This window comes from Manacus vitellinus, unplaced genomic scaffold (assembly GCF_001715985.3).
Source record: "Manacus vitellinus isolate BGI_N305 unplaced genomic scaffold, ASM171598v3 scaffold_26_pilon, whole genome shotgun sequence".
Lineage (NCBI taxonomy): Eukaryota > Metazoa > Chordata > Aves > Passeriformes > Pipridae > Manacus > Manacus vitellinus.
In genome coordinates this window covers 2620142-2635141 of record NW_021939960.1, presented here as the reverse complement: position 1 = coordinate 2635141, position 15000 = coordinate 2620142, and the positions used below count along the sequence as shown (strand labels likewise).

At 41.1% G+C, this 15000-nt stretch overlaps 1 protein-coding gene across 2 annotated transcripts in view; it reads right to left on the bottom strand.

Annotated features, from left to right (window-relative positions):
* TSHZ2 (teashirt zinc finger homeobox 2) overlaps positions 1 to 14603 on the bottom strand; it is a 134187-nt gene extending 119584 nt beyond the window's left edge. Inside the window, exon 1 of one of the 2 annotated variants that reach the window (XM_018073894.3) lies at positions 14468 to 14603. In XM_018073894.3, coding sequence (XP_017929383.1) covers positions 14468 to 14507 — 40 coding nt within the window. In that variant the 5' untranslated portion in view covers positions 14508 to 14603. Of the gene's footprint in view, positions 1 to 2352; positions 2615 to 14467 lie in introns of those variants that run through there. The other variant, XM_008933060.2, reaches the window with a different exon arrangement.
* Positions 14604 to 15000: the final 397 nt, after the last annotated feature.

The window sequence follows — 15000 nt, the reverse complement described above, 5'->3', positions numbered from 1 at the left end:
GAGAGACCCAAAGCACAATAAGATAAATGACACAGTAACCAAGGCACAACCGGCTGAGAGCCCTTGGGTTGCTACCCTTGTACCCAGGGTATTAGTGAAGCAATAATGACCTGCACACACTTTGATACTCTAATTTTTCTTGAGCTAAAACAGCACCAAAAATGCTAAACTGCCCATCTTACACTGCTTGATATCATATTTCTTTCATCCATGACTTGGAGCTGCTTTACCTTTACGGGCTGCTCAAACAATTTTTGTTCCGTGGTGCCTTTTCCCCCCACTTTGTTCTTCAAGAAAGTAAAAGTAAACAAATACCTTTTGATATAAAAAATAAAGAACAACAACAACTGGAGTGAGTCTCCCCAGAGGTTTCTGGCCCAGGTTGCAGCCGTACAGCTGTGGCTTTTCCTTCAGCTCAGGGAGCACACAGTGACACACAGGGAGCACTTGCACTCCCATTCAGCAGCTCCCTGGTTTTTCCCAGTGCTGGGATGTGTTCTCCAGAGCTGAGCTGGGTTTGGCAGGGAGCACTCTGGATCCTGCTCCTGCCCACTCCAGCTCTGACAGCAGCCCCGGGAGCTGAGCGACGTCCCGGTGCTGCCGGGGAGAACAGAATCCAGCTCCTTGTGACAGTTTTCCCCACACAACGTCACAATCAGCCAAACACATTTGTAATCTACTGCAGCTGGTGTTTCTATAATTGATAGAGATATAAAAGCCCTTTTTGCTAAAGTTGTACTTTTGTATTTTTTTTTTCTTGGGGGAGTTGTGAGAAAGCAGCTACAAAAAGCAAGCTTTAAATCTCAGATAATGTAGCTCCCTTTAGAATCCCAAGCTTAAAGCAAGTAGTTACGAGTTTTAGCAATGCAAAAAAAGGGAGCTAAAAACAAACATTTATTTTACTTGACGTAGCAAAACAGTGGATTAAAAAGTTAAATCAATGCACCGTCTGAATGGTTCCTGCTGTAGTTGCAATTTCAAATGAAATAAGAATGTTATAAAAACTCGCCCATATTAGGCACATTTGGAAATGTCTCCTTGTAACTGTTCTTTAAGTGTTCTGTCTATGAGCACTAACAGGTCACTGCACAGGAAATGCAAAAATATGTTACATTTTAATCAGGGCATATAAAACACTGTCTAGAATGTTACATTGCCCTTGGGAATCTGTAGTAAGTAGGGGAACTTTTACAAAGTCCAGGTCACTCTCCCCATTACATCACTGTTAAAAAAATATTATTAGGTTAAATTATAGAGATGTCATGTATTAGAACTTTCCCAGTTGTAGGATGATGGCTAAGAGATGATTATTTCCTTGGAGAAACTCATAATCACTCCCTTGTTCCCCTCTACATACTTTGTATATTGAAAATAGTGCATTTTAACTGAAGTAAAATGTTTCCAAACAATTACAATGAATGAAGGCAAATATGAGACTGTTCTCACTACATACTGTAACAACTGTAACACTGTAACAACAAATTTCAGCACTTTACCCTAACACACAAACAGAAATTGAAAACCTGCCTGGTTGTACCTCATAGGTGATAAAAAATGAAAGAAGGGATTTTAGCAGACATGTTTGGGAATGATTAAGGTAAAATGTCCCTAATCCAAACAAGTGGAAACCCAGATGTTGATGGCATCATAACATTCCTCTGCCTCCTCACAATTCTTTCTCCAAATGATTTACCTCTGTTTAAGCAAAATCACAAGTTTGTTAAATCCTTAATAAGTTCACAGAAACAGCAAAAGAGTAATGCAGGGGTGACTGTTTTCTAGATTACCATTCTCAGGATTTTAGTTATTAAATATACAAATGCTGGAGGTGACACAAAACTGTACAATACCCTGAAGGTAACCTGGTTCAAGTTTTGTCACTGACTTTCAGATAGAAAGATTTGATTTATAGGAAAAATGTCCCACAGGGCAGCAAGTGAAATAAAATAAATCCCCTACCCCGAGTAAAACCGAGTCAGAGCCTTGGGGGCCCATGGCAGGTACCCACAGAGCGACAGAGGGACTAGCCCTCTGCAATGGGCATGTTGGGGCAGGAGGACTCAGGCTCTCAGACTAACAGGCCCTTTTTATCTAAACAGATATCTGTGGTTGAAACTCCTGGCATGAGTCTTTGTCTTGTCTCTGAGCTGCTTTTGTACCACAGCTACTCAGCTGCCAGTAATGTCCACGTGCTGTTCGCCCTGACCCACCTGCGGCCGTGCCCTGGCCCCCCACACCCTCCCCACCTGCTGACCAGCTCCCCACCTCACACACTAAAACCTCTCAACAGCCCTGCATATACTATATGTTGTTATAAATTCTATGTGGCTTCCACCAACTTCAGTGCACTACCTGAGCTCTTCAATCCTCCTGTTCGACTCTCGCCATCCAAGCTGCAACCTTGCGCCTCAGTGCCGCCATCTTCTCCCGACTCCCAGCCAGGGATCAAAGTTTGCCTCATTTCGATGGATTTTTGCACCCCTCTTGGGCTGCCTGCTCCATGGCTGGGGACAGGACCACACCACTGCCATTTAACAGACATGAGGGGCACAGCTCTGGTGAATTTTAAGCGATTTTTTTCACTTTTTCCCCACAGAAGAAGGCCCCACCTCATGAGTGCCAGGCCCACTGTGACACGGTGGCCCCTCACGCCGGGCGCTCCTACTCCAACCCGTCAGCGGCCCTGCAGTCCCTGTTCCCCAGCTGAGGCGCATTGGTTTCCTGCACAATCCATCCCCTCCACGAGGAATGGATGTGTGCAGGCTTTGGGAAAAGCCAGCTGAGGAACATTGGGAGCTGCACGCGTGGAACTACACTGGCTCCAACCTAGGTCTCGATCTGGACGCGCTCACTGCACCAGCTAATGCTGAACACTGTGCTCTACATCAACTGGGCAATAGTCAAGATCACATTTTTGCCTCTGTTTTCTGTGGATATTTGATAATGTCATGCTCTCTGCCCCTGCTTGTCCATGTTCAGCTCCCTAAATTTCCTTCTTTCCAACCTCAGGGCCTGGGCTCCACCTCAACAGACCTTTTCCACATTCCTTGACTGCTCGGACCCATCGCTGCCCCTGCAGCAGGGAAAGCAATTGTCCTACTTATCCCCAGCTCAAATGTTTTTTAAGGGAATGTAATTGGAAAAGAGAAACTAAGAACAGAGCATGCGTGGTGGAGATGGCACGTTGGAGAATGCTGTGTCACCTTCTAAAAATTCTTTGGCAACAGCAACTTTTAGGCTTTATAAGTCAGACAAATTTGGGTGGATTTTCTCAGGGAAAGCAGAAGATATCTCTGAAAAATGTTCACGTCACTGCCAGAAAGCTCAGTGGTCCCACAGCTTTGAAATAAACCCTGATGAACGTCTTCTAATTTTTTGCCAAATAACATCCTACCCTAAATTACAGGAAGAACATTTTAGGAAAGAAAACACAGATTTTAATAATGGAAATGGTTGCTTTGAGCAGCTCAGAAGTGGAAACATTAGAACCAGTAGAAATCAAACCTCTCAACAGGAAACTCCAAACAATCTGGACTATAGGAATTGTTGAGCCCATGATACAGATGTTACTGTTGCTGTGCCCAGGGCTATCCAGTGCTCCCACATCCATACAACACAGCACTCAAGGCCCCTGCTGGTTTTCCGTTCCTTTCAAGATCTTCCTTATTTTTTTCACCCCTTTTGGTTATCACTTAGCTGAACTTTTGCCACAGGTGAAGGTGCTGAGCCCTGAACATCAGCGTTGTCTACTTGGTCTTCCCCATCCACAACATGTTGCCTCTCCAGTTCAGACATTCCATCCAGCAAGAGGGATCATCAGACAAAATCAACAAAATAAATCTACAATTCTGAACACAGAAAAGGTTGATGACTTGCATTGTCTTATTTGAGCTGTTTTTTCTCATGCTCAAGTAAAACAATAACCAGGCAAGGCTACAAATCCCAGATCTGAGCCCCTGATTCAGTCAGAGGGGCCCTTGGCCATAAATTTCAGCACAGACTTAAAAATTGATAGAACTCCTTTTTAATCATCAAGTATTCAGCTGCTCATTACTGATATATGCTTTAATGACATGCCTTTAAATTTTGGTCTAGTTTTAGAATACAGTTTCCTCAAATTCCACGGCAAATCCAGTGTTGTGAAATGGAGCCCTGCAATTTTGTTCAAGTGCTTTTTCAGTTCTAAGGTCTATTTGAAATACAAAATTTAAGGAGTTTGCTATGTCAGGTGATGTTTTGTTAGCTTTTGACAAGAGAAAATATTTAATACCTTCATTTTTTTCCCCTGCTCTGAATATTAGTTTAATTGTCACAAATAATTAAACGCTTATGAGTAAGAGACATCTTCAGACATTTTGACAATACATATTAAGAGACACTTTAAGGCAAATCTGCACAGATCGGCTTTTATTTGTTATGCTAAACGATGATGCATCCTGATTGCATTTGTTCTTATTTGTGTGTGCAACAGGAGACGTACTGTGAATGATCTGTAAGGAGTAAAATGACAGTATTTGACAGGCTAGGAAATGTCTGGGCAGGGATACAGGATAAGGAACCCTGAAAGGGCATTGTTTATGGAGGGGCAATGGGTAGAGACACTCCCTTCAATCTAAGGCAAAGAAAGGCGCCAACAACTAAATTACAGTTAATAACAGTAAGAAATAAACATAAATTACGTATACAAGGCTCAAGCTCAAGGACTTTGGACCACTAAAAATATATATTATTATATCAATTATCAAAGAGAGACAAATTCCCATCCTGGGAATTTGCATACGAACTTTAATAACCTACTATTCAGAAATAGAGGCAAGCATTAATTTCCACATGAAAAGGAGCCATGGGAGAGCTTCCCAAGTCCCCAGCTCCAGAGAAAGCCCTACCTGGTGATTCAGCACCAAACGCTCTGGCCTCTGCTCAACAGGGTAGCAGGTGGTCTCCCAGGTATAGTAGATTAGCCCTATATTCCCTAAGATTTATTCTGAGTTCCTGTCAATATAATGGCTGAAATGACCATTCCTGAAACGTAATACCATGTGAAAATAGCATAAACAATCCTTAATGAATCCACAGGCTATTACTTGCATCATATTTCTTCTATAGGCAATACATACACCTCCAGTTTAGAAAACCAGCACTGCCCTTGATCGAAGCCTAGCAATTCCAGTTTACACAAGACAGGGAACTGAGGAAGGTCCATGGGAACTGCTTGGTGCTAAAAGCTTCTGAAAATTCAGGTTTCTCTTTAGATGCCCATGTAAGGATTCAGACCCGCAACATCAGAAGCTGAGCCTCAAACTCAGCGATTTCCAACCACCTCTGGCAGTCTGGGGGCAGGAAAATGTATATGTCCTGTTTAGCTGCAATTAGAGCAGGTTTTACATATTTCTCAGGGCAAGGCATTATATATAGACACATCCCAGGTCTGCCAGAGAACCAGAGAACAGTATATGAGAGGAAAAGTAACCGTAACCAAATTCCCTGGTCCTGAAACTTCCCACTGGCTGAAAACCCATCTGAGGATAATTTAGGGAAAGTAAAAAACTTGATTACTCTGTCTAAAACTATTGCTTAGTAAAGCTCCCTTGGTTTGCCAACACAATTAACAGAGCTCTGCTTTTCCGAACTGTGAGTCTTCCCATTTTTGGGAGCATCTAGACATGAGCAAAGTGCCTCTTCCTCCATCACAGGGAGGGTTCAATTCACCTTTCTGTAAAACAGGGAAAAATATTCTGCATCACTGCCTTTATCCTGAGGAGTACATAGCATCAGTAAGAAATCCTTGGTAGAAAGGTGCTAAGTGTGAAGAAATATTGCTCCATTTCCTAACAAAGCACACAAATATGAGCAGGAACCATGCAGCTCATCAAAAGCACCAGAAAGCTTTTAATTTTTTTAGCATTTAATGCCAATGATCAATATAACTATTTAGCTTCTTTCTCCTCTCACATACTAATTTAATGCTCCTTTGACTGTGCTTATATATGTTATGACATGGCTGAAAAACACACAAAAAAATAATTTTGGTAGACCAATATACCAGCTGGCAAAAGGTTACATTTCTTCGATACAAAACTGCACCTCATAAAAAATCCAGCTCTTTCCTGTGAAATCCACTCCAACTGCAGGAAGTAAATGAGTTCTTCCTATATGTACAAAGAAAATTGCAGGCCTTAGGAATTGTGGTGGTGATTCCCTGTGCAATTCACATGAAAATTATTTATATACGGAAAATTTTGAGTCAAATTTTTCTACCAAAAAAATCCTTCCTTCTGTCCAAGAGCAGGGTGAGTGATAGAAACAGGGTTGTTGCCTGCACATACCAAACTGCACCAATGTGCAGATTTTCATCCCCTCTAAGCAGAGTTTCACTAAAAAAAAATAAAAAATCGTAGCTATCAAGGTATTCCAGAGAATTTAATTATTTTCATTAAAAACAAGAACAGTGTGCAGCTCCATTTTTTTTCAATAGAAATTCTGCAGCGATTCCACATAAACAGACCCAATATCACTTCAGCAAAGTTGCTCTGGGAATATGTAACAGCCTTTTTTAAGTTATGAAAGCAATATTGAATGAGATTTACTACAATTTAAGATAAGTGGGTCTTAATTTTATATGAACAGAGAGACTTAAAAAGCAGGCAAGAAGAGTTCCAATTATATTGTGCTGGAATATTAGGCCCTGTGCAAAATTGCCCCTTTTCTCTTTTACATGCATAAAAACAAGCACAACAGGCTTTTCCATTAAATGAGTCTTTTGAGAGAGATGCAGGAAGAGCCAGAAAGCTCCTTAAAACTTTATTGCTTTTTATCTTTGTCAGGTAAGGCTGTGTATTAAAAATGACCTGTTCTTTCCTGTTCTATCCTTCCTGCAAGTTTTTTCTTCCTGTTTGACCCTTCAATTTTAAGTTTCCCAATGAATGGAAGGGTAGATCCGGATTAGTTTTCCCCAAATACTGAGTACTTTTGCTTTTCTACAGCCATGAAGAGCTCAGGATGTTTCCCATAGTCTCTTTAGCATCGAGAGTAACTTTAATGAGCCTCAGGATCATTAGACGAAAGCAGTTTACAGAACACAGGGAGGAAAGACCCAGAAAGGAATGAGATACAGCTCTAATAGATACAAGCCATGGAGATGAAAGAAAGAAGTCAGCATCTCATTTGCATTAATACAATAAAAATACAGCATTAATGTTGCCAGTTGTAAATTTTTTTTTTCAATAAAGTTCAGCCTGATTACATCTGGGAAAAGGTGGGCTGTGCATTCCTCGTAGTATTTATCCTTTAAAGAACAGTTACTGGCTATTAACTCTCTGGATTTAATTGCCACCGAAAACAATCTCCACGAAACTTCAGTTGAAAGTCACTCCTCAAGAACCGATGGGCTGAGCTCTCCAAACTGCTTTGTTTATGGCAATACAAACCCAGAGCTGCAACTCACTCCACTCCACTCCATCATTATGTTTTGTATTTTGTTTACTGGTGTTATCTGTGTGTACGTGTATAATTATACACACACACACACCAGTTCAGCATCAGAATCACTCAAAAGCAATATTGCCAACCCTGTTTATCCAAAAATCACGATGCACAACCTCAAAAAGCATGAGAGCAGCTGAAAACGATCAGATATTGAAAACAGTCACTTTGAGAATCGCAGCATTTTTCCTCTGGCGTAAAACTTCAAGCCTGAATGTTTTTGAGCTCCTTAGTTCTCCATAGCAAGGAGTTTTAAATTAATTTTCCTTTTAAAATGCATATTGGACACCTGCATAATTACCAGACTCCAGGAGCTGGAGATTTAAAGAAAATAAACCCAAACAAAGGAGTTTCAGGAGACACCACTCCTAACAGCACAGTTCTGACATTTGGGCAAATATTGGTGGAATAATTAAAAACTGCTCTGAACAACAGAGTGTGCCAGGTACATCCCTCTCCCATACAGGCACTTTTCTCTCCCTCTTGCAGGTATGGATGTGTGCATGCCTGGAAAGGATCCGTTTCCCATACATTTAGGACTGTTTGTTCTATTTAGCTGTGGAATTTTACCAATACTTGGGACCATCAGGCACTGCACGTTACAAACTATGTATTTTTCACAATCAAACCCTGTCATTTCGAAGCTATTGTTGTGCCTTTCTTTTTCCTAGGGCAAAGAGGGGAAACATTTCTTTTAGGGAAACAAAGATTCTCTTCATTTTTCTAAGTGAAACACTTAATGCAACACTTAGATCAGAAGACCAGTTTTTCCACTTCTTTTTTGCCTGAAAAAGCTCACAAGTTAACGGATGAAAAGCCAGCAGCAGTTAAAGAGGGATGTGTAAATCTAATGGGAAACACTGTGATGTTTCTCCTTGAAACCTTAAAAAATACACAGCTCGCTGTCAAGGTACTTCTGAGCTGCAGAAGCCGTTATTATAACATGGCAAAAATTACTCGGTGCCAAGATCCAACAGAAGTCACCTTAATGAGAAAGAACTGATTTTTGTCCCTAAAACCACACGGAACTTTTAGACTTCGGATTTGCAAAGCCATTTTCATGCATTTACTCGAGAGCTGCCGCCCCTGTGCACAACGTTACCACCACACAGTAAAAAAAGGATTCTTTAAAAGACCATCTCATCTACTGGTACCCAGAAACAGTGCTCAGTAATTAACACAGAGAGTGGAAACGTGATTGAGAAGTGAAGTTGGTCGAGCAAGCAAAATCTCTCAGTCATACAGACTTCAGAAAAGAATAGCATGTAAGCGTTGGGAACAGAATTTACAAACACAACTCTCCCTGGATTTAAAGCTTAATGGGAGAATGTGGTCCCTCTTCAGAGGCAAAGCGTTGCTAAAGGAACATATATCTTGAATTTTGTAGCTGAAGAGCCCAGTGTTACATAGACAGTCCTCACACAGAGCAGTCACCCATTGAAGCAAAGTGCTGAGTAAGAACTGCAGAACTGGGCCCACTCTCATGTAAATTATTGCAATTAAATAGGTAATGCAAAATCACTGCTCTTACATGAATGCAATGCAAGATTTCAGCTGAGAGTACAATGTGTTTCCAGTTGACTCCTGTATCAGATTCAGAGACAAATGAAAATATCTCTCTGCTTGCATGAGCAGGCTTTAGAGGTAAAACTTCCCAAATGTTTTCATTTTGCAGAGAAGAGGGAAAAACAGAGGCTTATTTTAGCAGCAAAGTCTATAGGATCCCCTTTTTTAAGGCATAATGTGGTACAAACATCTCAACCCGAGAGGTATTAAATAGAATTTGAATAATTTGACTTTGCCTTTGCTAATAATACGTCATCCAGTGCAAGAACCAGGCCTTATTCTCCCCTCCACGAGCTGACATGGTATTTTTTTTACATTTGAGCTCTTAAGATCTGCACAATAGCTTAACACAATAAGTGTTTAGCCTCTGGTTCCAACTGTAATTGATAGAGTACAGTTCCATTCCCTCTGCTGCTGCTAAGTTGGGAATTGCAGCCACAGCAACTGACAGCTTTTTTTTTCTCCCTGAGTCTGGAGTTGCTCTCTGGGAGCGATGTCCTCATCGGGATGGGAAGTAAAATGATGGGAGAAAAGCTCACCCTGGCCCTGTGCTCCAGAGGAACTCCAGAGACCTCTTCTAGAGGAAATAGTTCCTTGAGGTGGGTGCTACTAATAGGAGGAAAAATCGGGAGGAGAAAGCTCCAAAATCCTGCCGGTTTGAAGAAAATGGGCTTTTCAGTCAGAGAGCACAGGAGAGGGAGAGGGTTTATGCAGAAGAATTTCTGACAATGAGCGTGTTTTCAAAAGTGCTGTAAAATTGTGTCATTTACTGAAGGAAACGTCTTTTGTTTCACAGTCACGGGGGCTGAACTCTTGGGGAGTCCCACTGGTGATACACTGGGCTTTGATACGTGAGAGTAAAACTGAAATGAGGAAACAGGCACTAAAATGAACATGAGTTCAAATTGTCCCATTCAGGCCCGAGTTCTGACACAGGAAAAAAAATTACAGATCAGCCTCGGGCTTAGGAGCCGATTCCAGAACTGAACGCAGATGGAGCCTAATTTTGGTGCCTCTTTAGTTGCAAAAGTACCTATTTTGGAATATATTTAATTAAGCAGGATTTAAAGGCTCCTCTTGTTTGTGAACACCTTGGCTTTTTTGTCATCTGTCAGCACCGTGATGTGCAGAGTAAGTGAAAGGTTCTGAGGCATGAACTATTTAGGTGGGTTTGATGTGCACTTGCTTTTCTGGAGGATGTTTAAACAAAACAAGTGCTGCCATTTCTACAGTTTCATTCAGCACTGCTTGCTTGGAATCTGCTTCTATTGCCCCTGTTAGAAAGGACACAAATAATACACAAACAGCCAAAACACTCTTGGTTATTGATAAATAGACATATATATAAATATATATAAATATATGTATGTGTATCTCTCGCTTCCTTTCGCCACAGAAATACACATATCAAACCTTGCTGGTCATTTACTCTGCTCTCTGCAGAAGCAGAATTTCACTTTCTAAATATGTTTCTTTCTAAATATGTTTTAAATAACCTTTACTGCTAAGGTGCAAACTGCAGCTTTAAAGAACTCCCTGTAAACTGTCTTCTGCTTGCTGCTCTATGAGGACTCTTCCAAAACCAAAACCCTGTTATTCTGCAGCTCCAATAAACAGAATAAATGTGTCTGATATCTGTTTCTGCTGTACTTTTCCTGAGCTTTGGTTCTTAGATAGTCTATTGGGGCTGGGAGAGAAAGAAAAGAAGAAATACAAAATTGCAGCCTGAAAGGGCGTTAAGTCCAGATTCCTCTTTACAGGCTTTAAAAAAGCAAACTAGCAATTCATGATCACAAAATAAAATATGCACATTTAAACAAGCTGCAGGGGAAAGGAGAGTTTAATCCAGTGAAATTGTGTTTGAAAGCTATTTCATACCCCTAGGAATAAAATCTGAATAGCAATTCTGCTTTGCTCCCACCCTTTTTCCACCCTTCTGTTAATATATTACCATTTGTTATGGAATCGTTACAAGACTTTTACCCCAGAGGTGGCTGCATTTCGTTGAAGGATGAAATACTTTCTGGGCCTGAGCCTCTTCTTACTCACAGGAGCAGGCAGGACTCACTGCCACTGCACTGATGCTGATAGTAAAGCTATTTGTGATTTGCACCTGAGCAAGAGAAGAATTAGGCCCAGAGTTTGTAAAGCCCTTTGTGATTCATTGGGGCGAAAGCTACAACACAAATGGGTTGTTTATTGTAAACACAAGTGTGATACTAAAGCAGGCACTGATGCAAAGAGCTGCAAATATCTGCCTCAAGAACTATCGAAATGGGAATGACGATCTCAAAAAGGAATGATGATTCAGAAAAGATTCGGCCCTGCAAAGATCAAAATGCATTTGACATAGTTTCGGTGTTGACGTGAAATAAAGTGTCTTTAAAAGTGTAATCTGAGATCAAAAAATCCCCATCATCAAACATAAATAGTGCCCCATTTATCCAATTACACTACCTAGTTTCATTACAGTGGCCTGTAATATATTTCTTAGGAATACAAGGCTTAAAATTAATAATAGAAAAGGACAAAATTGCCATGTATATTCCTCTAGCTAGATTTTCATCGAGCAGCAGGACTTCACTTCTGATTCACTCGCTGGGTCTCTCTAACCTTTACATTATTCATTAATCAAACTAGAAACCTGCTTTCAAAGTCAGTGCATGGCAGTAATTATTTACAGTTGTGCATAGTATTTAATTTTAAGCAATGACAAAAGCAGGCATGTCCAGAATCATAAGGCTTATCATTTTTCTTCCCTTGGAGGTGAACTAGCTAAAGAAGCTAAAAGTTGCAAACTTCTCTTCAATATCTCTGCTGCCATCAAGACAAAATGCAGTGCAACTGATACCTTTGAACTTGCACAACTAAAAATAAATAAAAGTGAAAATTAAGTAATATATAATGTATTAACTCCTTTAAATAAACGGAATAAGGAGCTTCGCTATCAGCCTTGATGAGTGATTCATTTCTTAGTGCACAGTCTGTCTCCTGTCACTTTGAGGTATTTTTCCCCATACAAAACAGAACCTCAGTAGTATCCCTGAAAATGAAAGTCAGTTTTAAGAACTATATACAACAGGCACGTCTGCTCTTTGAAACCCCCTCTACCCCCCACAAACACACAAATACAACTTCAAAGCAGGAGAACTACTGCAAATGTATAAACCTACTTCAAATAGTTATGCTGGATGAAACTGGACTGCATTTGCAGTATTTTGCTCACCTGAAACAACATTGAGCTGAGGACAAATATAATCAAAGAAATGCACCACTGAAGAGCTATACACATTTTCTAATGAGAATGAGAAAGGAGAGATCTAATTGTGGTCAGTCGAGTTTCTCCCTCGTCATTAAGATATTACAAAATACTGTAGTGTTCTGGATAAAAACACATCTTACTGTATCTCAGCAGGGAAATCCCGGGAAACAACAGCCTGGGCTCAGCTCGCAAAAATTGACTTACTCTGTAGCCCATGTTTCTAAAAAAGAACAGGCTGCCCCTTCCACAAAAGGATACTACACACACTCCAAGTGAAAATTCTACTTTGAAAACCAAATAAGATGAAGCCTCGTACTCCTGACAGAGAGAAAAAAGGAGCAATTCTAGCACTGTCACTGTGATGATCAGCATCCATGAAAAAATAGCTATTTATCCTGCAAGTTGAAAACGTTAATGTCTTATTCAGATAAAACCTCTGTGAATAAAACAATAATAGCAACTCATCGGAGAGTTCTTCTGAATACATATATATATATATATATGAATATGAATTTCTAGTGTAACTGTTATTTACGGCTTTAAACATAAATTTGGGATCTTTGCCTGCCAGGAATCACACTGGCAAACCTGCATAGGTACATTTATTGGTCACATCCCAAAAGTCTCTGCCTGCAGATCATTGTCCTACACCTACAGGAATAACGGCAAAATATGGAAGTTTGTAAAAGTTCTGCGTGTCCCAGTTTCTCTGAAATGTCATTTACCTTTGCATGACTCCCAAGCACTACTTTCCAAAGTTTATTCAAGTGTGCCACTAAACTTGCCCATACATTTTGTCCCACATATCCTGTGCTACACCCAGAAAATATTCGGAAGTGGGAGGAAAAATGAACAAAACCGTTTGTAAAGTAAAGATGTAAAATATGAGTTTTCTTTAAAGAACTAATCCGGTGAAGGACACAAAGGGAAAAAAGAAGGGAAAAAACCCGCCTACATTAAAAGCCAAACAAGATAATAATTGTGCATGTCTGGCTAAGAGAATCTAGAGGGCAAGCCTTACGTCATTGGCACTTGGGTTACCATGGTGAGTGATTTATTGATATATATCAAGAATGAATAGATCAAAGGCAGCAAGATGACAGGTGATCAATCAAATGTCAAATCAAAGCTGGCAATCAACTGGAAAGCTGATTTTTCAGTGGGTGGGTCTGGCAGAAGAAAAATGAACTTCCATATTGCGCTTCCCAGAAACAAAACCCCACCACACTATTAAAAAAAAATAAAAAGCAATTAAGCAGCCTGAAAGAAAACTCTTTGAAAAGATTTACTATACAGGCCCACTCATCTGTTTCTTTTTCTTGGCCCCCAAAAGAAAAAGAACACCCTACAACGACAAACAAAACACTTCCAAAGTTGCAAACTATTTTCTTCTGTTAAGGGAAAAAAAATTAATAAATTGCAAAACCACTTGGCATGTGCAAATATATAAACTGGGCTACAAAACAAAAGAAGGATTTGATTTGAAAATGTGGATTGTCTTCTAACAGTCAGAACGTTTCATTTTATTTCCTGTTGCAATTTTCACCACTGATGATCAAAGGCTGAACTTCCCCACCGGGTTCATCAGCAGAGAGAGTCCCTGTACTATTTCAGGCACACACAGCACACACGCACACACACACCCGGCCAGAACTGCCACCAGAAACACGGCGAAATAAAAGATTAAACACCCCGACCCACTTCGCGAAACACACGGATCAAAACCAAAAACCACCGGGAGGGGGGAAAATCAAGACAGAGGGAAAAATAAATATACTAAAGCGAGAAGGAAACGGGAGACTGGCTGCTTTCGGTTCGGGAAGGGGAAAGGGCAGGGGGAGAAGGGGAGCCGAGTGGGAGAAAGTTGGGGGGAAAAGTTTGGGCAGGGCAGGCTGGAGCGGGAGCGGCGGGAGCGGGAAGGGACCGGGGGAGCGGCGAGGGTGGAAGGGGACAGCCCATGTCAGAGTAAAGATCTTGGCAATAAGGAATGAAACTGGCTCCATGGAGTTACGGAGGGAAAGGGAGGGGGAGGGGGGATAAATAAATAAAGATCCAGCCCGGAAAAGCAAGGGTGACCCTAAATAATAATAAAGATGGGGGGTAGGATTGGAAGGAGTGGAGAGACAGAGGCTGTGTAAGTGGATGGCTTCTCCTTACCTGCAGCCCGTTTGGGTGCTTGCTGTTTCCTCCTTGGCATCGCTCTACTTTCTCCAATCTCACTTCTGTCCCCAGATCCGAGAGCCCTGAGACGCTCCTGAGCCGTGTTCCTCTGCCTCTCAGCTGCTTCCCCAGCACCCCCCTCAAGCCTCCCCTGCCCCCCTCCTTTCCACTTCAATATAGAACCTGTTTGGTTTTATTTTATTTTAAGATCTAGGTTTCTTCGTTTCTCTTCCTTCTCTCTCTTTTTTTTTTTTTTTTTGGTAGGCTTTTTTTTTTTTAACTGTTGCAACACTTGCTTTGCTTTGATTCAGACATCCAAGCTCAGGAGCAAATGAAAGGCGCCCACAGTGCCAAGAGAATGGTAATAAATAAATAACAAAATAGATATGTATATATTAAAAAAGGCAGCTCTGGAAAGACTGTGGGGCTGGCTGCTTCCTCCCTTCCCTGTCCTGCCCTCCTCCTCCTCCTCCTCGCAGAGCTGTATGGCGGAGCGGTGCCCGGGTGTGCGGTGTGTGTGTGTGTGTGCG